Source organism: Pseudophryne corroboree, assembly GCF_028390025.1.
Source record: "Pseudophryne corroboree isolate aPseCor3 chromosome 12 unlocalized genomic scaffold, aPseCor3.hap2 SUPER_12_unloc_2, whole genome shotgun sequence".
In the NCBI taxonomy this organism is placed as follows: domain Eukaryota; kingdom Metazoa; phylum Chordata; class Amphibia; order Anura; family Myobatrachidae; genus Pseudophryne; species Pseudophryne corroboree.
Window position 1 is genome coordinate 1,045,481 of NW_026967486.1, and position 24,804 is coordinate 1,070,284.

General features: G+C 51.0%; 1 protein-coding gene across 2 annotated transcripts in view; it reads left to right on the forward strand.

Annotated features, from left to right (window-relative positions):
* Nucleotides 1-22,946, forward strand: part of ARHGAP30 (Rho GTPase activating protein 30) — a 94,788-nt gene extending 71,842 nt beyond the window's left edge. For both annotated transcript variants that reach the window (XM_063948718.1, XM_063948719.1), the window contains exons 11-12: nt 1,937-2,145; nt 19,090-22,946. In XM_063948718.1, coding sequence (XP_063804788.1) covers nt 1,937-2,145; nt 19,090-21,420 — 2,540 coding nt within the window. In that variant the 3' untranslated portion in view covers nt 21,421-22,946. The remainder of the gene's footprint in view (nt 1-1,936; nt 2,146-19,089) is intronic.
* Nucleotides 22,947-24,804: the final 1,858 nt, after the last annotated feature.

Sequence of the window (24,804 nt, forward strand, 5' to 3'; positions counted from 1 at the left end):
AGAATAGGTAATGTAGTGGCAGTGCCAGTGAGGATGAGGATAGGTAATGTAGTGGCAGTGCCAGTGAGGGTGAGGATAGGTAATGTAGTGGCAGTGCCAGTGGGATGATAGGTAATGTAGTGGCAGTGCCAGTGAGGAAGAGGATAGGTAATGTAGTGTAGGTGCCAGTGAGGATGAGGATAGGTAATGTAGTGGCAGTGCCAGTGAGGATGAGGATAGGTAATGGAGTGGCAGTGCCAGTGGGGATGAGGATAGGTAATGTAGTGGCAGTGCCAGTGAGGATGAGGATAAGTAATGTAGTGTAGCTGCCAGTGAGGATGAGGATTTAATGTAGTGCTGGTGCCAGTGAGGATGAGGATAGGTAATGTAATGGCAGTGCCAGTGAGATGAGGATAGGTAATGTAGTGTAGGTGCCAGTGAGGATGAGGATAAGTAATGTAGTGTAGGTGCCAGTGAGGATGAGGATAGGTAATGTAGTGGCAGTGCCAGTGAGGATGAGGTAGGTAATGTAGTGGCAGTGCCAGTGAGGATGAGGATAGGTAACGTAGTGTAGGTGCCAGTGAGGATAGGTAATGTAGTGGCAGTGCCAGTGAGGATGAGGATAGGTAATGTAGTGGCAGTGCCAGTGAGGATGAGGATAGGTAATGTAGTGTAGGTGCCAGTGAGGATGAGGATAGGTAACGTAGTGTAGGTGCCAGTGAGGATGAGGATAGGTAACGTAGTGTAGGTGCCAGTGAGGATGAGGATAGGTAATGTAGTGGCAGTGCCAGTGAGGATGAGGATAGGTAACGTAGTGTAGGTGCCAGTGAGGATGAGGATAGGTAATGTAGTGGCAGTGCCAGTGAGGATGAGGACAGGTAAGGTAGTGTAGGTGCCAGTGAGGATGAGGATAGGTAACGTAGTGTAGGTGCCAGTGAGGATGAGGATAGGTAACGTAGTGTAGGTGCCAGTGAGGATGAGGATAGGTAATGTAGTGGCAGTGCCAGTGAGGATGAGGATAGGTTATGTAGTGTAGCTGCCAGTGAGGATGAGGATGGGTAATGTAGTGTAGGTGCCAGTGGGGATGAGGATAGGTAACGTAGTGGCAGTGCCAGTGAGGATGAGGATAGGTAACGTAGTGTAGGTGCCAGTGAGGATGAGGATAGGTAACGTAGTGTAGGTGCCAGTGAGGATGAGGATAGGTAACGTAGTGTAGGTGCCAGTGAGGATGAGGATAGGTAATGTAGTGGCAGTGCCAGTGAGGATGAGGATAGGTAATGTAGTGTAGGTGTCAGTGAGGATAGGTAATGTAGTGTAGGTGCCAGTGAGGATGAGGATAGGTAACGTAGTGTAGGTGCCAGTGAGGATGAGGATAGGTAATGTAGTGGCAGTGCCAGTGAGGATGAGGATAAATAATGTAGTGTAGCTGCCAGTGAGGATGAGGATAGGTAATGTAGTGTTAGGTGCCAGTGGGGATGAGGATAGGTAACGTAGTGGCAGTGCCAGTGAGGATGAGGATAGGTAACGTAGTGTAGGTGCCAGTGAGGATGAGGATAGGTAACATAGTGTAGGTGCCAGTGAGGATGAGGATAGGTAACGTAATGTAGGTGCCAGTGAGGATGAGGATAGGTAACGTAGTTCAGGTGGCAATTTTAGAAGGTGCTGGATATATGATAAGTAGAATTTGATTGGTAGCCACTTCTATAAACCCGCCCTTAAATAAATATCCCATGCGTTCTAGTGGCCACATGTGGAGCCTGTTGTGACGTGTATACGGGATGGGCGGAGTAACTGAACACCCATATATGTATAATTCCTCTGTCACCTTACGTCGCCCTTTCTCTCACTGTCACTGATGTTGTCTTCCCGTTAGGTGAATGACGTGCACATACTGACTTACTATTGTTCCTATGTTATCCGTGTATCATGTAATGGCGTCTTCTGTCTCTACTCCCAGAATCCAGTGTGAGAGAGGAAGGTGACCCGATGGAGAATAACCAAATCTTATGTGAGGTCCAAGACACGTTTTCTTTTCTGGACAGCCAGGAAGCGAGTCCGGAGGCCGCAGCTGCTGATCACCCGGAGGAGGAGACCTTGGTCCACAGGACACCAGAGTATTCTGTGGCTGGGGAAATACTAGAGTATGAATTGCAGAGGGAAATCCAGGCAAGTCTTTATTATCGCTGAGAGGAAAACACGTCATGTCAGCTCCCACTATTCTTGTATATTATATGGCGGTCGCTGTGACTAAGGCACTGTCATGTTATTGTCCTGGGATAAATGTCCTTGTCTTGTCCCTCACCATAATTCCAGATTCTGGGTGTGGTATGTATACTGGCCATCACATCTTACAGTGACACTGCTTTTACACCAAAATCCACTGGGTCAGGCAGACGTGGCTGTGGCACTGGGTCAGGCAGACGTGGCTGTGGCACTGGGTCAGGCAGATGTGGCTGTGGTACTGGGTCAGGCAGATGTAGCTGTGGTACTGGGTCAGGCAGATGTGGCTGTGGTACTGGGTCAAGCAGATGTGGCTGTGGTACTGGGTCAGGCAGATGTGGCTGTGGCACTGGGTCAGGCAGACGTGGCTGTAGCACTGGGTCAGGCAGATTTGGCTGTGGCCCTGGGTCAGGCAGATGTGGCTGTGGCCCTGGGTCAGGCAGACGTGGCTGTAGCACTGGGTCAGGCAGATGTGGCTGTGGCCCTGGGTCAGGCAGACGTGGCTGTGGCACTGGGTCAGGCAGATGTGGCTGTGGCCCTGGGTCAGGCAGATGTGGCTGTGGCCCTGGGTCAGGCAGAGGAGCCTGAGGCCCTGGGTCAGGCAGACATGGCTGTGGCCCTTGGTCAGGCAGACGTGGCTGTGGCTCTGGGTCAGGCAGACGTGGCTGTGGCCCGGGGTCAGGCAGACGTGGCTGTAGCACTAGGTCAGGCAGACATGGCTGTGGCCCTGGGTCAGGCAGATGTGGCTGTGGCCCTGAGTCAGGCAGATGTGGCTGTGGCCCTGGGTCAGGCAGATGTGGCTGTGGCCCTCGGTCAGGCAGATGTGGCTGTGGCTCTGGGTCAGGCAGATGTGGCTGTGGCCCTGGGTCAGGCAGAGGAGCCTGAGGCCCTGGGTCAGGCAGACATGGCTGTGGCCCTTGGTCAGGCAGACGTGGCTGTGGCCCTGGGTCAGGCAGACGTGGCTGTGGCCCTGGGTCAGGCAGACGTGGCTGTGGCCCTGGGTCAGGCAGACATGGCTGTAGCACTAGGTCAGGCAGACGTGGCTGTGGCCCTGGGTCAGGCAGATGTGGCTGTGGCCCTGAGTCAGGCAGATGTGGCTGTGGCCCTGGGTCAGGCAGAAGTGGCTGTGGCCCTCGGTCAGGCAGACGTGGCTGTGGCACTGGGTCAGGCAGACGTGACTGTGGCACTGGGTCAGGCAGACGTGGCTGTGGCGCTCGGTCAGGCAGACGTGGCTGTGGCACTGGGTCAGGCAGATGTGGCTGTGATACTGGGTCAGGCAGACGTGGCTGTGATACTGGGTCAGGCAGATGTGGCTGTGGTACTGGGTCAGGCAGATGTGGCTGTGGCACTGGGTCAGGCAGACGTGGCTGTGGCACTGGGTCAGGCAGACGTGGCTGTGGCACTGGGTCAGGCAGACGTGGCTGTGGCACTGGGTAAGGCAGACGTGACTGTGGCACTGGGTCAGGCAGATGTGACTGTGGCACTGGGTCAGGCAGATGTGACTGTGGCACTGGGTCAGGCAGATGTGGCTGTGGCACTGGGTCAGGCAGACGTGGCTGTGGCACTGGGTCAGGCAGACGTGGCTGTGGCACTGGGTCAGGCAGATGTGGCTGTGGCACTGGGTCAGGCAGATGTGGCTGTGGCACTGGGTCAGGTGGGTCTGGCTGTGGCACTGGGTCAGGCAGATGTGGCTGTGGCACTGGGTCAGGCAGACGTGGGTGTTGCACTGGGTCAGGCGAGTCTGGCTGTGGCTCTGGGTCAGGCAGACGTGGCTGTGGCACTGGGTCAGGCGAGTCTGGCTGTGGCTCTGGGTCAGGCAGATGTGGCTGTGGCACTGGGTCAGGCAGACGTGGCTGTGGCACTGGGTCAGGCGCGTCTGGCTTTGGCACTGGGTCAGGCAGACGTGGCTGTGGCACTGGGTCAGGCAGACGTGGGTGTGGCACTGGGTCAGGCGGGTCTGGCTGTGGCACTGGGTCAGGCAGACGTGGCTGTGGCACTGGGTCAGGCAGACGTGGCTGTGGCACTGGGTCAGGCAGACGTGGGTGTGGCACTGGATCAGGCGATTCTGGCTGTGGCACTGGGCCAGGCAGATGTGGCTGTGGCTCTGGGTCAGGCAGATGTGGCTGTGGCACTGGGTCAGGCAGATGAGGCTGTGGCACTGGGTCAGGCAGACGTGGCTGTGGCACTGGGTCAGGCAGACGTGGCTCTGGCACTGGGTCAGGCAGACGTGGCTGTGGTACTGGGTCAGGCGGGTCTGGCTGTGGCACTGGGTCAGGCAGACGTGGGTGTGGCACTGGGTCAGGCGATTCTGGCTGTGGCACTGGGCCAGGCAGATGTGGCTGTGGCTCTGGGTCAGGCAGATGTGGCTGTGGCACTGGGTCAGGCAGACTTGGCTGTGGCACTGGGTCAGGCAGATGTGGCTGTGGCACCGGGTCAGGCAGATGTGACTGTGGCACTGGGTCAGGCAGATGTGACTGTGACACTGGGTCAGGCAAATTTGGCTGTGGCACTGGGTCAGGCAGATGTGGCTGTGGCACTGGGTCAGGCAGACGTGGCTGTGGCACTGGGTTAGGCAGACGTGGCTCTGGCACTGGGTCAGGCAGACGTGGCTGTGGTACTGGGTCAGGCGGGTCTGGCTGTGGCACTGGGTCAGGCAGATGTGGCACTGGGTCAGGCAGACGTTGCTGTGGTACTGGGTCAGGCGGGTCTGGCTGTGGTACTGGGTCAGGCGGGTCTGGCTGTGGTACTGGGTCAGGCGGGTCTGGCTGTGGCACTGGGTCAGGCAGATGTGGCTGTGGCACTGGGTCAGGCAAACGTGGCTGTGGCACTGGGTCAGGCAGACGTGGCTGTGGCACTGGGTCAGGCAGACATGGCTGTGGCACTGGGTCAGGCAGACGTGGGTGTGGCACTGGGTCAGGCGAGTCTGGCTGTGGCACTGGGTCAGGCAGATGTGGCTGTAGCACTGGGTCAGGCAGATGTGGCTGTGGCACTGGGTCAGGCGGACGTGGCTGTGGCACTGGGTCAGGCAGACGTGGCTGTGGCACTGGGTCAGGCAGGTCTGGCAGTGGCACTTGGTCAGGTAGATGTGACTGTGGCACTGGGTCAGGCAGATGTGGCTGTGGCACTGGGTCAGGCGGTTCTGGCTGTGGCTCTGGGTCAGGCAGATGTGGCTGTGGTACTGGGTCTGGCAGTGGCACTGGGTCAGGCAGATGTGGCTGTGGCACTGGGTCAGGAAGATGTGGCTGTGGCACTGGGTCAAGCAGACGTGGCTGTGGCACTGGGTCAAGCAGACGTGGCTGTGGCACTGAGTCAGGCAGACGTGGGTGTGGCACTGGTTCAGGCGGGTCTGGCTGTGGCACTGGGTCAGGCAGATGTGGCTCTGGGTCAGGCAGATGTGGCTGTGGCACTGGGTCAGGCAGACGTGGCTGTGGCACTGGGTCAGGCGGGTCTGGCTGTGGTACTTGGTCAGGCAGATGTGGCTGTGGCACTGGGTCAGGCAGATGTGGCTGTGGCACTGGGTCAGGCAGATGTTGCTGTGGCACTGGGTCAGGCAGATGTGGCAGTGGTACTGGGTCAGGCAGATGTGGCTGTGGCACTGGGTCAGGCAGATGTGGCTGTGGCTCTGGGTCAGGCAGACGTAGCTGTGGCTCTGGGTCAGGCAGACGTGGCTGTGGCTCTGGGTCAGGCAGACGTGGCTGTGGCTCTGAGTCAGGCAGACGTGTCTCTGGCACTGGGTCAGGCGGGTCTGGCTGTGGCACTGGGTCAGGCGGGTCTGGCTGTGGCACTGGGTCAGGCAGACGTGGCTCTGGCACTGGGTCAGGCAGACGTGGCTCTGGCACTGGGTCAGGCAGACGTGGCTGTGGCACTGGGTCAGGCGGGACTGGCTGTGGCACTGGGTCAGGCAGATGTGAGTGTGGCACTGGGTCAGGCGTGTCTGGCTGTGGCTCTGGGTCAGGCAGTTGTTGCTGTGGCACTGGGTCAGGCAGACATGGCTGTGGCACTGGGTCAGGCAGACGTGGCTGTGGCACTGGGTCAGGCAGACGTGGGTGTGGTACTGGTCAGGCGAGTCTGGCTGTGGCACTGGGTCAGGCAGATGTGGCTGTGGCACTGGGTCAGGCGAGTCTGGCTGTGGCTCTGGGTCAGGCAGATGTGGCTGTGGCACTGGGTCAGGCAGATGTGGCTGTGGCACTGGGTCAGGCAGACGTGGCTCTGGCACTGGGTCAGGCAGACGTGGGTGTTGCACTGGGTCAGGCGGGTCTGGCTGTGGCACTGGGTCAGGCAGATGTGGCTGTGGCACTGGGTCAGGCGAGTCTGGCTGTGGCACTGGGTCAGGCAGATGTGGCTGTGGCACTGGGTCAGGCGAGTCTGGCTGTGGCTCTGGGTCAGGCAGATGTGGCTGTGGCACTGGGTCAGGCAGATGTGGCTGTGGCACTGGGTCAGGCAGACGTGGCTCTGGCACTGGGTCAGGCAGACGTGGGTGTTGCACTGGGTCAGGCGGGTCTGGCTGTGGCACTGGGTCAGGCAGACGTGGCTGTGGCACTGGGTCAGGCAGACGTGGCTGTGGCACTGGGTCAGGCAGACGTGGGTGTGGCACTGGTCAGGCGAGTCTGGCTGTGGCACTGGGTCAGGCAGATGTGGCTGTGGCACTGGGTCAGGCGAGTCTGGCTGTGGCTTTGGGTCAGGCAGATGTGGCTGTGGCACTGGGTCAGGCAGATGTGGCTGTGGCACTGGGTCAGGCAGACGTGGCTCTGGCACTGGGTCAGGCAGACGTGGGTGTTGCACTGGGTCAGGCGGGTCTGGCTGTGGCACTGGGTCAGGCGGGTCTGGCTGTGGCACTGGGTCAGGCAGATGTGGCTGTGGCACTGGGTCAGGCAGATGTGGCTGTGGCACTGGGTCAGGTAGTTCTGGCTGTGGCTCTGGGTCAGGCAGATGTGACTGTGGCACTGGGTCAGGCAGACGTGGGTGTGGCACTGGGTCAGGCAGACGTGGCTGTGGCACTGGGTCAGGCGAGTCTGGCTGTGGCTCTGGGTCAGGCAGATGTGGCTGTGGCACTGGGTCAGGCAGACGTGGGTGTGGCACTGGGTCAGGTGCGTCTAGCTGTGGCACTGGGTCAGGCAGACGTGGGTGTGGCACTGGGTCAGGCGGGTCTGGCTGTGGCACTGGGTCAGGCAGACGTGGCTGTGGCACTGGGTCAGGCAGACGTGGCTGTGGCTCTGGGTCAGGCAGACATAGGCGTGCGCAGCACATTTTATTAGGGGGTGCACGATTGGAGGGGCGTGTCTAGCCCCACCTATTGGGCGTGTCTAGCACCACATATTGCCACTCAATGCAAACTAAATAATATTGGGAATTTGATTAAATAGAGTATACAGTCAGGGCTGGCTCCTTAGATAATTATTAAACCCAAAAGCTGTAAACCTGCATTTTTTTTCAAAACTTCTCAATAAGAAACTTTTGTTTTCGGGATGCCATGCAAAAAGTTCTGATACTCTAGGGTGCCAAGATTCAAAAAAGTTTTGCAACTACTGGTATAGTGCATCCATAAATGGCTCTTGATAAAGAAAAAAGGGGACTAAGGGGCCCATTTGTCAAACAATATTTACGGCTATTTCCCACATAAACACACGTTTTCGGAGGTTAGTCACAAATGTTATATATATATCTCTATATCATGTTTCATGTATGTTAAATTTGTATATTTTATTACCATGGATTATTAACTAATCACTCAAAATATATATTATTATTATTATTATTATTATTATTATTAATAATATATTATTATTACTTATATTACAGAGTATATTATATACTGTGTCATATAATATACTGTGTAATATAATATACTGTGTAATATATGTAATAATAATACGTTATTATTAATAATATACTGTACTGTATATCCCCTTGGCTGCCACCCTCTCTTTCCCCTGCATGAGCAAACTCGGCTGCAGCAGTTTACTTAAAGTTATTATAACTTACTATCACTCAAACTGTCATCATTGATTTGGATTTGTCCCCCAGTCCTCCTCCTCTCCTCTAAGAGGAACACTGCGGACTGTGGCGTCAGTGTGGCATGGAATACAACGAGTGGAGAGAGAGGCGGGCGGGAGCGCAGCATGACATCATCATGTCACATCGCGCAGTTAGGCAGAGTCGGGAAGAGGATTTTGTCAGTGATGCTGCACCCATGCAAATAAATCTCAGGTGTCCAGACAGCTGGCGGCCAGACCGGGTGGAGGGCGCAGCGGGTGGTGACCATAGGCGCGCGCAGCACATTTTATTAGGGGGTGCACTGTTGGAGGGGTGTGTCTAGCACCGCCTTTTGGGCGTGTCTAGCACCATCTATTGACGGTCAACGTAATATAAAATATCCACCCTTGTACCAATCCTAATAAAGCAGATACATTGTCAGATGTTGTGGTGTGCACCAAACAAACACCCCTGATGGCACTCACTGCAATTACACTGCTCCTCCTCAGCCTGGTCTGGCTCCCCCCTGCAAGCTGCAGTCACTCACTGACACTGACAGTCGCAGACTAGTACTGCTGCTGCCGGAAAAACGAGTGACGTGTCAATGCTGCTGCATACCGTCTGCCAGTATTGAATTTGTCTTCCTAAGAGGAACGCTGGCTGCATGCTGCTCCTCATCGGTGGCTGTAGTTGGCATAGCATAGAAGGAGCGAGATGGGCGTGTGACGGGTGGGCGTGCGAGCAGCTGATGTCATCACGTCACATCACACTGTTTTTGAACATTGACAGGGTGCAGCGCAGAGGGGACAGTAATCAGCCTGCTCGGCGATCGCTGCATCAGGCATGTGAGATCGGATTGTCGGACATTAGGGGGTGCCTGTGCGCACCAGGCACCCCCCCTGCGCACACCTATGCAGGCAGACATGGGTGTGGCACTGGGTCAGGCGAGTCTGGCTGTGGCACTGGGTCAGGCAGATGTGGCTGTGGCTCTGGGTCAGGCAGATGTGGCTGTGGCTCTGGGTCAGGCAGATGTGGCTGTGGCACTGGGTCAGGCAGACGTGGCTGTGGCTCTGGGTCAGACAGATGTGACTGTGGCACTGGGTCAGGCAGATGTGACTGTGGCACCGGGTCAGGCAGATGTGGCTGTGGCACTGGGTCAGGCAGATGTGACTGTGACACTGGGTTAGGCAGATTTGGCTGTGGCACTGGGTCAGGCAGATGTGGTTGTGGAACTGGGTCAGGCAGACGTGGCTGTGGCACTGGGTCAGGCAGACTTGGGTGTGGCACTGGGTCAGGCAGACGTGGGTGTGGCACTGGGTCAGGCGAGTCTGGCTGTGGCACTGGGTCAGGCAGATGTGGCTGTGGCACTGGGTCAGGCAGACGTGGCTGTGGCACTGGGTCAGGCAGACGTGGCTGTGGCACTGGGTCAGGCAGACGTGGGTGTAGCACTGGGTCAGGCAGGTCTGGCTGTGGCACTTGGTCAGGTAGATGTGACTGTGGCACTGGGTCAGGCAGATGTGGCTGTGGCACTGGGTCAGGCGGTTCTGGCTGTGGCTCTGGGTCAGGCAGATGTGGCTGTGGTACTGGGTCTGGAGGTGGCACTGGGTCAGGCAGATGTGGCTGTGGCACTGGGTCAAGCAGACGTGGCTGTGGCACTGGGTCAAGCAGACGTGGCTGTGGCACTGGGTCAAGCAGACGTGGCTGTGGCACTGGGTCAAGCAGACGTGGCTGTGGCACTGAGTCAGGCAGACGTGGGTGTGGCACTGGGTCAGGCGGGTCTGGCTGTGGCACTGGGTCAGGCAGATGTGGCTCTGGGTCAGGCAGATGTGGCTGTGGCACTGGGTCAGGCAGACGTGGCTGTGGCACTGGGTCAGGCGGGTCTGGCTGTGGTACTTGGTCAGGCAGATGTGGCTGTGGCACTGGGTCAGGCAGATGTGGCAGTGGTACTGGGTCAGGCAGATGTGGCAGTGGTACTGGGTCAGGCAGATGTGGCTGTGGCTCTGGGTCAGGCAGATGTGGCTGTGGCTCTGGGTCAGGCAGATGTGGCTGTGGCACTGGGTCAGGCAGATGTGGCTGTGGCTCTGGGTCAGGCAGATGTGGCTGTGGCACTGGGTCAGGCAGATGTTGCTGTGGCACTGGGTCAGGCAGATGTGGCAGTGGTACTGGGTCAGGCAGATGTGGCTCTGGGTCAGGCAGATGTGGCTGTGGCTCTGGGTCAGGCAGATGTGGCTGTGGCTCTGGGTCAGGCAGATGTGGCTGTGGCTCTGGGTCAGATGTGGCTGTGGCACTGGGTCAGGCAGATGTGGCTGTGGTACTGGGTCAGGCAGATGTGGCTGTGGCTCTGGGTCAGGCAGACGTAGCTGTGGCTCTGGGTCAGGCAGACGAGGCTGTGGCTCTGGGTCAGGCAGACGTGGCTGTGGCACTGGGTCAGGCAGACGTGGCTGTGGCACTGGGTCAGGCAGACGTGGCTGTGGCACTGGGTCAGGCAGACGTGGCTGTGGCACTGGGTCAGGCAGACGTGGCTCTGGCACTGGGTCAGGCAGACGTGGCTCTGGCACTGGGTCAGGCGGGTCTGGCTGTGGCACTGGGTCAGGCGGGTCTGGCTGTGGCACTGGGTCAGGCAGATGTGGCTGTGGCACTGGGTCAGGCAGATGTGGCTGTGGCACTGGGTCAGGCGGTTCTGGCTGTGGCTCTGGGTCAGGCAGATGTGGCTGTGGTACTAGGTCAGGCAGATGTGGCTGTGGCACTGGGTCAGGCAGATGTGACTGTGGCACTGGGTCAGGCAGATGTGGCTGTGGTACTGGGTCAGGCAGATGTGGCTGTGGTACTGGGTCAGGCAGATGTGGCTGTGGCACCGGGTCAGGTAGATGTAGCTGTGGCACCGGGTCAGGCAGATGTGACTGTGGCACTGGGTCAGGCAGATGTGACTGTGGCACTGGGTCAGGCAGACGTGGCTGTGGCACTGGGTCAGGCAGACGTGGCTGTGATACTGGGTCAGGCAGACGTGGCTGTGGCACTGGGTCAGGCAGACGTGGCTGTGGCACTGGGTCAGGCAGATGTGACTGTGGCACTGGGTCAGGCAGATGCGACTGTGGCACTGGGTCAGGCAGATGTGACTTTGGCACTGGGTCAGGCAGAGGTGGCTGTGGCACTGGGTCAGGCAATGTGGCTGTGGCCCTGGGTCAGGCGGGTCTGGCTGTGGTACTGGGTCAGGCAGATGTGGCTGTGGCACTGGGTCAGGCAGACGTGGCTGTGGCACTGGGTCAGGCAGACGTGGCTGTGGCACTGGGTCAGGCAGACGTGGCTGTGGCACTGGGTCAGGCAGACGTTGCTGTGACACTGGGTCAGGCAGATGTGGCTGTTGCACTGGGTCAGGCGAGTCTGGCTGTGGCACTGGGTCAGGCAGACGTGGGTGTGGCACTGGGTCAGGTGAGTCTGCCTGTGGCTCTGGGTCAGGCAGATGTGGCTGTGGCACTGGGTCAGGCAGACGTGGCTGTGGCACTGGGTCAGGCAGACGTGGGTGTGGCACTGGGTCAGGTGAGTCTGGCTGTGGCTCTGGGTCAGGCGGATCTGGTCGTGGCTTGGATCAGGCAGATGTGGCCGTGGCACTGGGTCAGGCTAGTCTGGCCGTGGCACTGGGTCAGGCGGGTCTGGCCGTGGCACTGGGTCAGGCGGGTCTGGCCGTGGCACTGGGTCAGGCAGATGTGGCTGTGGCACTGGGTCAGGCAGATGTGGCTGTGGCACTGGGTCAGGCGGTTCTGGCTGTGGCTCTGGGTCAGGCAGATGTGGCTGTGGTACTAGGTCAGGCAGATGTGGCTGTGGCACTGGGTCAGGCAGATGTGACTGTGGCACTGGGTCAGGCAGATGTGGCTGTGGCACTGGGTCAGGCAGACGTGGCTGTGGCACTGGGTCAGGCAGACGTGGCTGTGGCACTGGGTCAGGCAGACGTGGCTGTGGCACTGGGTCAGGCAGACGTGGCTGTGACACTGGGTCAGGCAGATGTGGCTGTGGCACTGGGTCAGGCGAGTCTGGCTGTGGCACTGGGTCAGGCAGACGTGGGTGTGGCACTGGGTCAGGTGAGTCTGCCTGTGGCTCTGGGTCAGGCAGATGTGGCTGTGGCACTGGGTCAGGCAGACGTGGCTGTGGCACTGGGTAAGGCAGACGTGGGTGTGGCACTGGGTCAGGTGAGTCTGGCTGTGGCTCTGGGTCAGGCGGATCTGGTCGTGGCTTGGATCAGGCAGATGTGGCTGTGGCACTGGGTCAGGCTAGTCTGGCCGTGGCACTGGGTCAGGCGGGTCTGGCCGTGGCACTGGGTCAGGCGGGTCTGGCTGTGGCACTGGGTCAGGCAAGATGTGGCTGTGGCACTGGGTCAGGCAGATGTGGCTGTGGCACTGGGTCAGGCGGTTCTGGCTGTGGCTCTGGGTCAGGCAGATGTGGCTGTGGTACTAGGTCAGGCAGATGTGGCTGTGGCACTGGGTCAGGCAGATGTGACTGTGGCACTGGGTCAGGCAGATGTGGCTGTGGTACTGGGTCAGGCAGATGTGGCTGTGGTACTGGGTCAGGCAGATGTGGCTGTGGCACCAGGTCAGGTAGATGTGGCTGTGGCACCGGGTCAGGCAGATGTGACTGTGGCACTGGGTCAGGCAGATGTGACTGTGGCACTGGGTCAGGCAGACGTGGCTGTGGCACTGGGTCAGGCAGACGTGGCTGTGATACTGGGTCAGGCAGACGTGGCTGTGGCACTGGGTCAGGCAGACGTGGCTGTGGCACTGGGTCAGGCAGATGTGACTGTGGCACTGGGTCAGGCAGATGTGACTGTGGCACTGGGTCAGGCAGATGTGACTGTGGCACTGGGTCAGGCAGATGTGACTTTGGCACTGGGTCAGGCAGAGGTGGCTGTGGCACTGGGTCAGGCAATGTGGCTGTGGCCCTGGGTCAGGCGGGTCTGGCTGTGGTACTGGGTCAGGCAGATGTGGCTGTGGCACTGGGTCAGGCAGACGTGGCTGTGGCACTGGGTCAGGCAGACGTGGCTGTGGTACTGGGTCAGGCAGATGTGGCTGTGGCACTGGGTCAGGCAGACTTGGGTGTGGCACTGGGTCAGGTGAGTCTGCCTGTGGCTCTGGGTCAGGCAGATGTGGCTGTGGCACTGGGTCAGGCAGACGTGGCTGTGGCACTGGGTCAGGCAGACGTGGGTGTGGCACTGGGTCAGGTGAGTCTGGCTGTGGCTCTGGGTCAGGCGGATCTGGTCGTGGCTTGGATCAGGCAGATGTGGCTGTGGCACTGGGTCAGGCTAGTCTGGCCGTGGCACTGGGTCAGGCGGGTCTGGCCGTGGCACTGGGTCAGGCGGGTCTGGCCGTGGCACTGGGTCAGGCGGGTCTGGCTTTGGCAGTAGGTCAGGCAGACGTGGCTGTGGGCCAGCATGCATTTAGGGCTGCGGGTCAGACAGTGGGCATGTTTTGGATGAGGCAGTGCTAGTCTAATGCGCTGTGTAGGACGTGTAATATAGATCTATGTGTAGGACGTGTAATATAGCTCTATGTGTAGGACGTGTAATAAAGATCTATGTGTAGGACGTGTAATATAGATCTATGTGTAGGACGTGTAATATAGATCTATGTGTAGGACGTGTAATATAGATCTATGTGTAGGACGTGTAATAAATATCTATGTGTAGGACGTGTAATATAGTACTATGTGTAGGACATGTAATATAGATCTATGTGTAGGACGTGTAATATAGTGCTATGTGTAGGACGTGTTATAATATCTATGTGTAGGACGTGTAATATAGTGCTATGTGTAGGACGTGTAATATAGTGCTATGTGTAGGATGTGTAATATAGTGCTATGTGTAGGACGTGTAATATAGATCTATGTGTAGGACGTGTAATATAGATCTATGTGTAGGATGTGTAATATAGTGCTATGTGTAGGACGTGTAATATAGTCCTATGTGTAGGACGTGTAATATAGTGCTATGTGTAGGACGTGTAATATAGTACTATGTGTAAGACGTGTAATATAGTCCTATGTGTAGGACGTGTAATATAGTGCTATGTGTAGGACGTGTAATATAGTGCTATGTGTAGGACGTGTAATATAGATCTATGTGTAGGACGTGTAATATAGATCTATGTGTAGGACGTGTAATATAGTGCTATGTGTAGGACGTGTAATATAGTGCTATGTGTAGGACGTGTAATATAGATCTATGTGTAGGACGTGTATTATAGATCTATGTGTAGGACGTGTAATATAGTGCTATGTGTAGGACGTGTAATATAGATCTATGTGTAGGATGTGTAATATAGTGCTATGTGTAGGACGTGTAATATAGTGCTATGTGTAGAACGTGTAATATAGTGCTATGTGTAGGACGTGTAATATAGATCTATGTGTAGGACGTGTAATATAGATCTATGTGTAGGACGTGTAATATAGTGCTATGTGTAGGACGTGTAATATAGATCTATGTGTAGGACGTGTAATATAGTACTAATGTGTAGGACGTATAATATAGATCTATGTGTAGGACGTGTAATATAGTGCTATGTGTAGGACGTGTAATATAGATCTATGTGTAGGACGTGTAATATAGATCTATGTGTAGGACGTGTAATATAGTACTATGTGTAGGACGTGTAATATAGATCTATGTGTAGGACGTGTAATATAGTACTATGTGTAGGACGTGTAATATAGATCTATGTGTAGGATGTGTAATATAGATCTATGTGTAGGACGTGTAATATAGATCTATGTGTAGGACGTGTAATATAGATCTATGTGTAGGACGTGTAGTATAGTGCTATGTGTAGGACGTGTAATATAGATCTATGTGTAGGACGTGTAATATAGATCTATGTGTAGGGCGTGTAATATAGATCTATGTGTAAGACGTGTAATATAGTGCTATGTGTAGGACGTGTAATATAGAGCTATGCGTAGGACGTGTAATATAGATCTATGTGTAGGGCGTGTAATATAGATCTATGTGTAGGACGTGTAATATAGATCTATGTGTAGGACGTGTAATATAGATCTATGTGTAGGACGTGTAGTATAGTGCTATGTGTAGGACGTGTAATATAGATCTATGTGTAGGACGTGTAGTATAGTACTATGTGTAGGACATGTAATATAGATCTATGTGTAGGACGTGTAATATAGATCTATGTGTAGGATGTGTAATATAGATCTATGTGTAGGACGTGTAATATAGATCTATGTGTAGGACGTGTAATATAGATCTATGTGTAGGACGTGTAGTATAGTGCTATGTGTAGGACGTGTAATATAGATCTATGTGTAGGACGTGTAATATAGAGCTATGCGTAGGACGTGTAATATAGATCTATGTGTAAGACGTGTAATATAGTGCTATGTGTAGGACGTGTAATATAGAGCTATGCGTAGGACGTGTAATATAGATCTATGTGTAGGGCGTGTGATATATAAATCTATGTGTAGGACGTGTAATATAGATCTATGTGTAGGACGTGTAATATAGTGCTATGTGTAGGACGTGTAATATAGAGCTATGCGTAGGACGTGTAATATAGATCTATGTGTAGGGCGTGTAATATAGATCTATGTGTAGGACGTGTAATATAGATCTATGTGTAGGGCGTGTAATATAGTGCTATGTGTAGAACGTGTAATATAGTGCTATGTGTAGGACGTGTAATATAGATCTATGTGTAGGACGTGTAATATAGATCTATGTGTAGGACGTGTAATATAGTGCTATGTGTAGGACGTGTAATATAGATCTATGTGTAGGACGTGTAATATAGTACTATGTGTAGGACGTATAATATAGATCTATGTGTAGGACGTGTAATATAGAGCTATGCGTAGGACGTGTAATATAGATCTAGGTGTAGGGCGTGTAATATAGATCTATGTGTAGGACGTGTAATATAGATCTATGTGTAGGGCGTGTAATATAGTGCTATGTGTAGAACGTGTAATATAGTGCTATGTGTAGGACGTGTAATATAGATCTATGTGTAGGACGTGTAATATAGATCTATGTGTAGGACGTGTAATATAGTGCTATGTGTAGGACGTGTAATATAGATCTATGTGTAGGACGTGTAATATAGTACTATGTGTAGGACGTGTAATATAGATCTATGTGTAGGACGTGTAATATAGTGCTATGTGTAGGACGTGTAATATAGATCTATGTGTAGGACGTGTAATATAGATCTATGTGTAGGACGTGTAATATAGATCTATGTGTAGGACGTGTAATATAGTACTATGTGTAGGACGTGTAATATAGATCTATGTGTAGGACGTGTAATATAGTACTATGTGTAGGACGTGTAATATAGATCTATGTGTAGGATGTGTAATATAGATCTATGTGTAGGACGTGTAATATAGATCTATGTGTAGGACGTGTAATATAGATCTATGTGTAGGACGTGTAGTATAGTGCTATGTGTAGGACGTGTAATATAGATCTATGTGTAGGACGTGTAATATAGATCTATGTGTAGGGCGTGTAATATAGATCTATGTGTAAGACGTGTAATATAGTGCTATGTGTAGGACGTGTAATATAGAGCTATGCGTAGGACGTGTAATATAGATCTATGTGTAGGGCGTGTAATATAGATCTATGTGTAGGACGTGTAATATAGATCTATGTGTAGGACGTGTAATATAGATCTATGTGTAGGACGTGTAGTATAGTGCTATGTGTAGGACGTGTAATATAGATCTATGTGTAGGACGTGTAGTATAGTACTATGTGTAGGACATGTAATATAGATCTATGTGTAGGACGTGTAATATAGATCTATGTGTAGGATGTGTAATATAGATCTATGTGTAGGATGTGTAATATAGATCTATGTGTAGGACGTGTAATATAGATCTATGTGTAGGACGTGTAGTATAGTGCTATGTGTAGGACGTGTAATATAGATCTATGTGTAGGACGTGTAATATAGATCTATGTGTAGGGCGTGTAATATAGATCTATGTGTAAGACGTGTAATATAGTGCTATGTGTAGGACGTGTAATATAGAGCTATGCGTAGGACGTGTAATATAGATCTATGTGTAGGGCGTGTGATATATAGATCTATGTGTAGGACGTGTAATATAGATCTATGTGTAGGACGTGTAATATAGTGCTATGTGTAGGACGTGTAATATAGAGCTATGCGTAGGACGTGTAATATAGATCTATGTGTAGGGCGTGTAATATAGATCTATGTGTAGGACGTGTAATATAGATCTATGTGTAGGGCGTGTAATATAGTGCTATGTGTAGAACGTGTAATATAGTGCTATGTGTAGGACGTGTAATATAGATCTATGTGTAGGACGTGTAATATAGATCTATGTGTAGGACGTGTAATATAGTGCTATGTGTAGGACGTGTAATATAGATCTATGTGTAGGACGTGTAATGTAGTACTATGTGTAGGACGTATAATATAGATCTATGTGTAGGACGTGTAATATAGTGCTATGTGTAGGACGTGTAATATAGATCTATGTGTAGGACGTGTAATATAGATCTATGTGTAGGACGTGTAATATAGTACTATGTGTAGGACATGTAATATAGATCTATGTGTAGGACGTGTAATATAGTACTATGTGTAGGACGTGTAATATAGATCTATGTGTAGGATGTGTAATATAGATCTATGTGTAGGACGTGTAATATAGATCTATGTGTAGGACGTGTAATATAGATCTATGTGTAGGACGTGTAGTATAGTGCTATGTGTAGGACGTGTAATATAGATCTATGTGTAGGATGTGTAATATAGATCTATGTGTAGGGCGTGTAATATAGATCTATGTGTAAGACGTGTAATATAGATCTATGTGTAGGGCGTGTAATATAGATCTATGTGTAAGACGTGTAATATAGTGCTATGTGTAGGACGTGTAATATAGAGCTATGCGTAGGACGTGTAATATAGATCTATGTGTAGGGCGTGTAATATAGATCTATGTGTAGGACGTGTAATATAGATCTATGTGTAGGACGTGTAATATAGATCTATGTGTAGGATGTGTAGTATAGTGCTATGTGTAGGACGTGTAATATAGATCTATGTGTAGGACGTGTAGTATAGTACTATGTGTAGGACATGTAATATAGATCTATGTGTAGGACGTGTAATATAGTACTATGTGTAGGACGTGTAATATAGATCTATGTGTAGGATGTGTAATATAGATCTATGTGTAGGACGTGTAATATAGATCTATGTGTAGGACGTGTAGTATAGTGCTATGTGTAGGACGTGTAATATAGATCTATGTGTAGGACGTGTAATATAGATCTATGTGTAGGGCGTGTAATATAGATCTATGTGTAAGACGTGTAATATAGTGCTATGTGTAGGACGTGTAATATAGAGCTATGCGTAGGACGTGTAATATAGATCTATGTGTAGGGCGTGTAATATAGATCTATGTGTAGGACGTGTAATATAGATCTATGTGTAGGACGTGTAATATAGTGCTATGTGTAGGACGTGTAATATAGAGCTATGCGTAGGACGTGTAATATAGATCTATGTGTAGGACGTGTAATATAGATCTATGTGTAGGACGTGTAATATAGATCTATGTGTAGGGCGTGTAATATAGATCTATGTGTAAGACGTGTAATATAGTGCTATGTGTAGGACGTGTAATATAGAGCTAAGCGTAGGACGTGTAATATAGATCTATGTGTAGGGCGTGTAATATAGATCTATGTGTAGGACGTGTAATATAGATCTATGTGTAGGACGTGTAATATAGATCTGTGTGTAGGTCGTGTATTATAGATCTATGTGTAGGATGTGTAATATAGCTCTATGTATCAGATGTGTTATATTATCTATGTGTAAGTGCATTCGATCCTGAACATGTGCTGTTTTCTATTGTCAGATGGAGGAATTCTCTGTGGAACCTCCACCGGACGACCCTTGTACTGAGGATGAAACAGAACAGATGTACTTCATGGCAATAGGATGCCCAGATGTTGAGCAGCAGTGGAGAGAAACGCATGACAGCTTAGAGGACATTTATCTCAGTGCATACGATGACCTCAGCCCTTTGGTTATTGATTCAGATGAGGTCAAATTGGGTAAAGATCACAAGATCCAGCAAGAGAGTGAAGATCTATTGAAATGTTCTCAGAACCAGAAATATTGTATATCAAATGCAGATCCACTGAAAGTAAGGCATGACGATGAGCCGCAGCCCTCTGACGCATCATATAGGCAAACAGATGTGTATACAGTGTATGGACCACCTAATAACATACCAGAAGCTGGGGTTCATTACACTCTGCGCTGCAACCTTGGAGCTACCACAGAAAACGTGGATTACAAAGATGAATCGTGTACCGTGAAACCTCAGACAGTTCCAGATGATGAAGTAAATGCACAGAACCTCGGTGTCCGTGAATCGCAGACCATAGGATCTCTTTACAGAAAGATAGGCCATCTAGATGATGAGGCTACAATTATAAATGTAGGTTCCAGGGAATTCGAAGGCGGTCACATCTACAGTAAGGATGACACTCCAGAAAACATGGCTATTGTGGAAAGTCCATGTCTTGAAGAACCACAAGGTGGTGGTAGTTACTACAAGGATGACAATCTAGAGAATGAGGCAACTGTGGATAGTCCAAGTCCTGAAGAACCACAGGCTGGTGGTAGTTACTGCAAAGATGACAATGTAGAGGAGGCGGCTACCCTGGAAAGTCCATGTCTTGAGGAACCACAGTCTGGTGGGAGTTACTACAAGTATGACAATCTAGAGAGTGAAGCTACTGGGCAAAGTCGAGGTCCTGAAGAACCACAGGCTGGTGGTAGTAACTGCAAGGATGACAATCTAGAGGAGGAGGCTACCATGCAAAGTCCATGTCATGAAGAACCACACAGTAGTGTTCTTTGCAGCAGCAAGAAAAATCTGGGGCTTCGGGCTGCTGTCAAAAACTTGGTTTCTATAGAAATTGGGGATTATGGAGATTACAGTAGGGTTGACAATTTTTTAGAGGCAGTTACAGCAGTAGGATCTGGGACATCAGAGGGTGTGATGGCATATATTGGGGAACCCATGGATATTCTAGCAGAAAAAGAGGTCACACTGCTGAGTGTAGATTATGAGGGAGAACCACCGGGTAGCCTGGTAAACATGCCCATACTCTATACTGGTGACCACAGTGGACAACAGAAAGCAGATGATAAAGTAAATATGCCAGGTATATCCCTCTCAAGAATAGATGGCGCTGCAGGAAGCCAGGTGGAGACAGCTGCAGAAGAACATTGGGGAAATGAAGAAAGTAACTGGGATGAACATAAATCCTCCTCTGGAAACCAGCTGTGCTTTAGAGATGACTTTCAGACTCCTCTTTCTTCAGCTGTTGAGGATGAGGAAATGATGAACAGTTTGGGGTTATCTGACATTATGAATTTGAACCCTCTTCCAAAAGATCATTCTATTCAGCAGGATGGATCCACTGACCTGAAACAACAAGAATTTGACCCAAATAATTCCTATGAAGAGCAGAGGAGGTCTCCTGTATTACAGAACACAGTAATTAGTGGGACATACCCCAATGGAAGTGTGGGCATGTCGCTGGCTTCCACCACTAACAAAATACAGCAGGCAAAATCTGTTCCCATTGTACCACCAAAACCACAGTTTGCCAAGCTGCCTCCTGCGCTGAAGAGCAAACTACATGTTGCCTCCTCATTATCCACAAAGCCACAGAAACCAGAAAAGAGTCCAGCAGACTGCAGCAGGGTCTCTACACCAAAACGACGCTCCAGCTGGCGTAATGCCACCAGTGTATCCTTTGATACAGCCATGGCCCTTGCAAAAGAGCGGCAGCAGTCCCAAAACCCAGTTAGACGGATGCAAACGTATTGCATTGGGGATTCCTATGAGATCATGGACAGTTCTAAGTCTGATAACACTTCCCATTTCCAGAAAATTACCATCACATCCGCCAATAGCAGGGCAAACAGACCTTATAGCTATATGTCCCCTTCTGCTGCTGAGCTGGAACTTTGGGGGGAAAATCGGGGGAGTGAAGAGCCGAATGTTCTAACCATCCACAGATCTCAGCCGTTACTAATACCAGACCCTGACGCATATACAAAAGTGGTTCCCCACAGAAACAGACTCAGTATGCCACAGCTAGGGAGACAGGCGACTGGTGATGACCTGACCAACCTCTGCCAACAACAGCGCCAGTCACTGCTCTGAGTTTCTTCATCATATACTGGACATCTCCTCAGTGTCTGGGAGCAGATCCACCACCCACACAGGACAACGGCATGCTCTGTACAGGGGCAGCTTACTTGTTGCTTCCAGAACTTCAGACTATAAACTTTTACTTTGTTATTAGCGGTTACTGTTTATTTTACCGTTAATGTTTGTTAGAGAAGCACCATGTTGCTTGGCACGTACAGGTAGGTGATTCCTTTCACTTCATGTCTCTTTAGATCACCTTATGCCCCCGGAACAGCTTTCATAGCTCAGTTTATATCTGACCTTACTTAGACCTATCATGGTATTATGTGTAGGTTGATGCAACGGTCACAGTGTCTGGAATGGTGATGAGTGTGACTTCACTGGCTTTATCCACGATATGTCCAACATTGGGCCAAACAAACGATCATGGGGCATATTTCAGATCTGATCGCTGGGAAGCGATTTTTGCAGCGCTGCGATCAGATAGTCGCTGCCCATAGGGGGAGTGTATTTTCGCTTTGCAAGTGTGTGATCGCATGTGTAGCAGAGCGGTACAAACAGATCTTGTGCAGTCTCTGCGCAGCCCAGAACTTACTCAGCCGCTGCGATCACTTCAGCCTGTCCGTGACCGGAATTGACGTCAGACACCCGCCCTGCAAACGCTTGGACACGCCTGTGCTTTTCCAGACACTCCCTAAAAACGGTCAGTTGCCACCCACAAACGCCCTCTTCCTGTCAATCTCCTTGCGATCGCCCATGCGAACGGATCCGTCGCACAAACCCATCGCTGAGCGGCGATCCGCTTTGTACCCGTGCGACGCGCCTGCATGCGCAGTTTGGACCTGATCTCCTGCTGTGCAAATAGGCAGCCTAGCGATCAGGTCTGAATTACCCCCATGGATAATACATCACATACGCACCCTTCCCAGGCATGTACTAATTCCCCAGTACACACATGTACTAATTCCACAGGACACACATGTACTAATTCCACAGGACACACATGTGCTAATTCCACAGGACACACATGTACTAATTCCACAAGACACACATGTGCTAATTCCACAGGACACACATGTACTAATTCCACAGGACACACATGTACTAATTCCACAGGACACACATGTACTAATTCCACAGGACACACATGTGCTAATTCCCCAGTACACACATGTACTAATTCCCCAGGACACACATGTACTAATTCCACAGGACACACATGTACTAATTCCACAGGACACACATGTACTAATTCCACAGGACACACATGTACTAATTCCCCAGTACACACATGTACTAATTCCACAGGACACAGACATGTGGTCCACCATTTTCCATATACACCCAAACCCCAAATAGATATTGAAAACATTTGTTATTAAAGTAAATAATGTAAATGATTTTACAGGTTGCACTATTGGAGTGCTGGGAATGTGATGCTATTGGGGAATAGTACATAGCTTTGTTGTCACAAATACATGTTGGGTACACTGTAATGGCCACTCACCCCTAATAAAGCTGTGTTTACAGGACTGTCACATGGGTGTTTATTCTTTAATTGCTTTTAAACCTGAGTGCGATCCAAGTGGGAAAGGGTAAGAACGAGAAAGATGGAGGAGTACAGAGAGAAAGACGAGCGTGGCAGAGATGGAGATATATATCTATATAAATGCGAAACTCTCTGTAAGGGACGCTCAATTTTATATCGGAATGGGCATGATTAAAATGTATATTATTCACATTACCTGATGTATCAATACAAGATAAATGTCTCTGCATGACAAATGGTTGGAAGTTAATGGCCTTACTGGTATTTCTTTATAGCCTCAGAACTTCAGAGACAAGCTGTTATCGGCCCTAGGATCCAGTATGGGACAGTCATTAGAGGTGGAAGTTTGTGTATAACACAGCAGGGGTCAAACCACACAATCCTAGTTAAGCCAGCTTGAAACAAACAATTAAAGATAATGGAATTCAGCCCTGCTAGAATGGGTGGTATTCAGTATACCGTTTGTTGGGATCACGGCGCACAGTATAACGGCACTGTAATCCTGACAACCGGCATACCGACACCTTTTCTCCCTCTTGGGCGTCCACGACCCCCCCTGGAGGGAGAATAGATAGCATGGCACGCAAGAGGCTCATTTGCGCTCACCCCGCTGTTGGCAAGCCGGCGGTCGGGATCCCGGCACTGGTATGCTGGCCGCCGGGAACCCGGCCGCCGGCAACCCATACTACGCCCACTAGAATGGCTGAGAAACCACAAAGTGTAAGCTGAGACTCACTCCACTCTGGTTTTGGGAGGGTAAAAGGAATCCCAAAGAGGTGGGGGGAAGCTGCAGAATGTAGCTTTAAATATGGGAAGTTGACTCTGAAAATTGTCTTTATTTTTGAGGTGGCATTCAGGGAGAGACTGGAGCCTATAATGTCCAGGATAGGAAGAGAGACCTCACTCTATTGCGTTCTGTAGTGCAGGTGACTGGAGCGTTGGTTTTCTCCCTATTTTATTTTTTGAAATTGTAATTACTTCTGTGACTATTTAAACTATTATATTCTTGTAACCTTTCTTTTTCTGTAACTATAAGCTTTAAAGTTTTGACTTGGATTAAAAAATCTTAATCTTAGTTCTGTATTCTGTGTTTTCCCACCCAAACCCAGAGAGGCTCATGTCACCTAATTTTTTACATATTAATAATTGTGTGTGCAGGTGGAAGCAGATGCTTACTCTGGGCATGGTCCCTCAAAGTCACTTGGCCTGACTGGTGCAGTGACCGGTACTTCTGTTGGTGGCAGTTACCGCGTTGATTTACCACACGCACTGAGGTAATCAGTAAGGTGTCACGGGTAGCATTCTCAGATCGGTGTATCTGGAGAATTGCCATGCCTGGAATCGTGACACCCTCACTCACTCATCACTGATCATCTTACTTCCCTGTGACCGGACGGTCCCATATGAAAGCCCTCACCTCTTTCGCGTCCCGTCCCCAGTACACAGAATGGATGTTTAGGTCACACAAGACCTGGCCACATAGGGAATCCCCGCTTACCGTCAGTAACCGCCTGTTCTGACTCCACCCACTGCGCTGCGGGCAGGTTTATGCTGCCACCACCGAACTCCTAACCTGCCGTGGAGTTCGGAACCATGGTTCTGCTCTGTATGTGCCGACACGCTGCCTTACCACACCTGTGTGGTGTTGACGAATCCCCACTAGTCTCTTGACTAGGCCTCTACCGGTAGCTGGTGGAAGGTGGAACCTGGAGATGCTGGTTTACACCCTGGACAGCCGAAGAACGGGGCTATGTTTGTTATAGCCCTGTAGGTCACAAGATGAAGTAATCTTCTTGAGGCAGATGATGTTTAATGCCAACAAATAGTTCTGAAAAGAACTCTGCAAT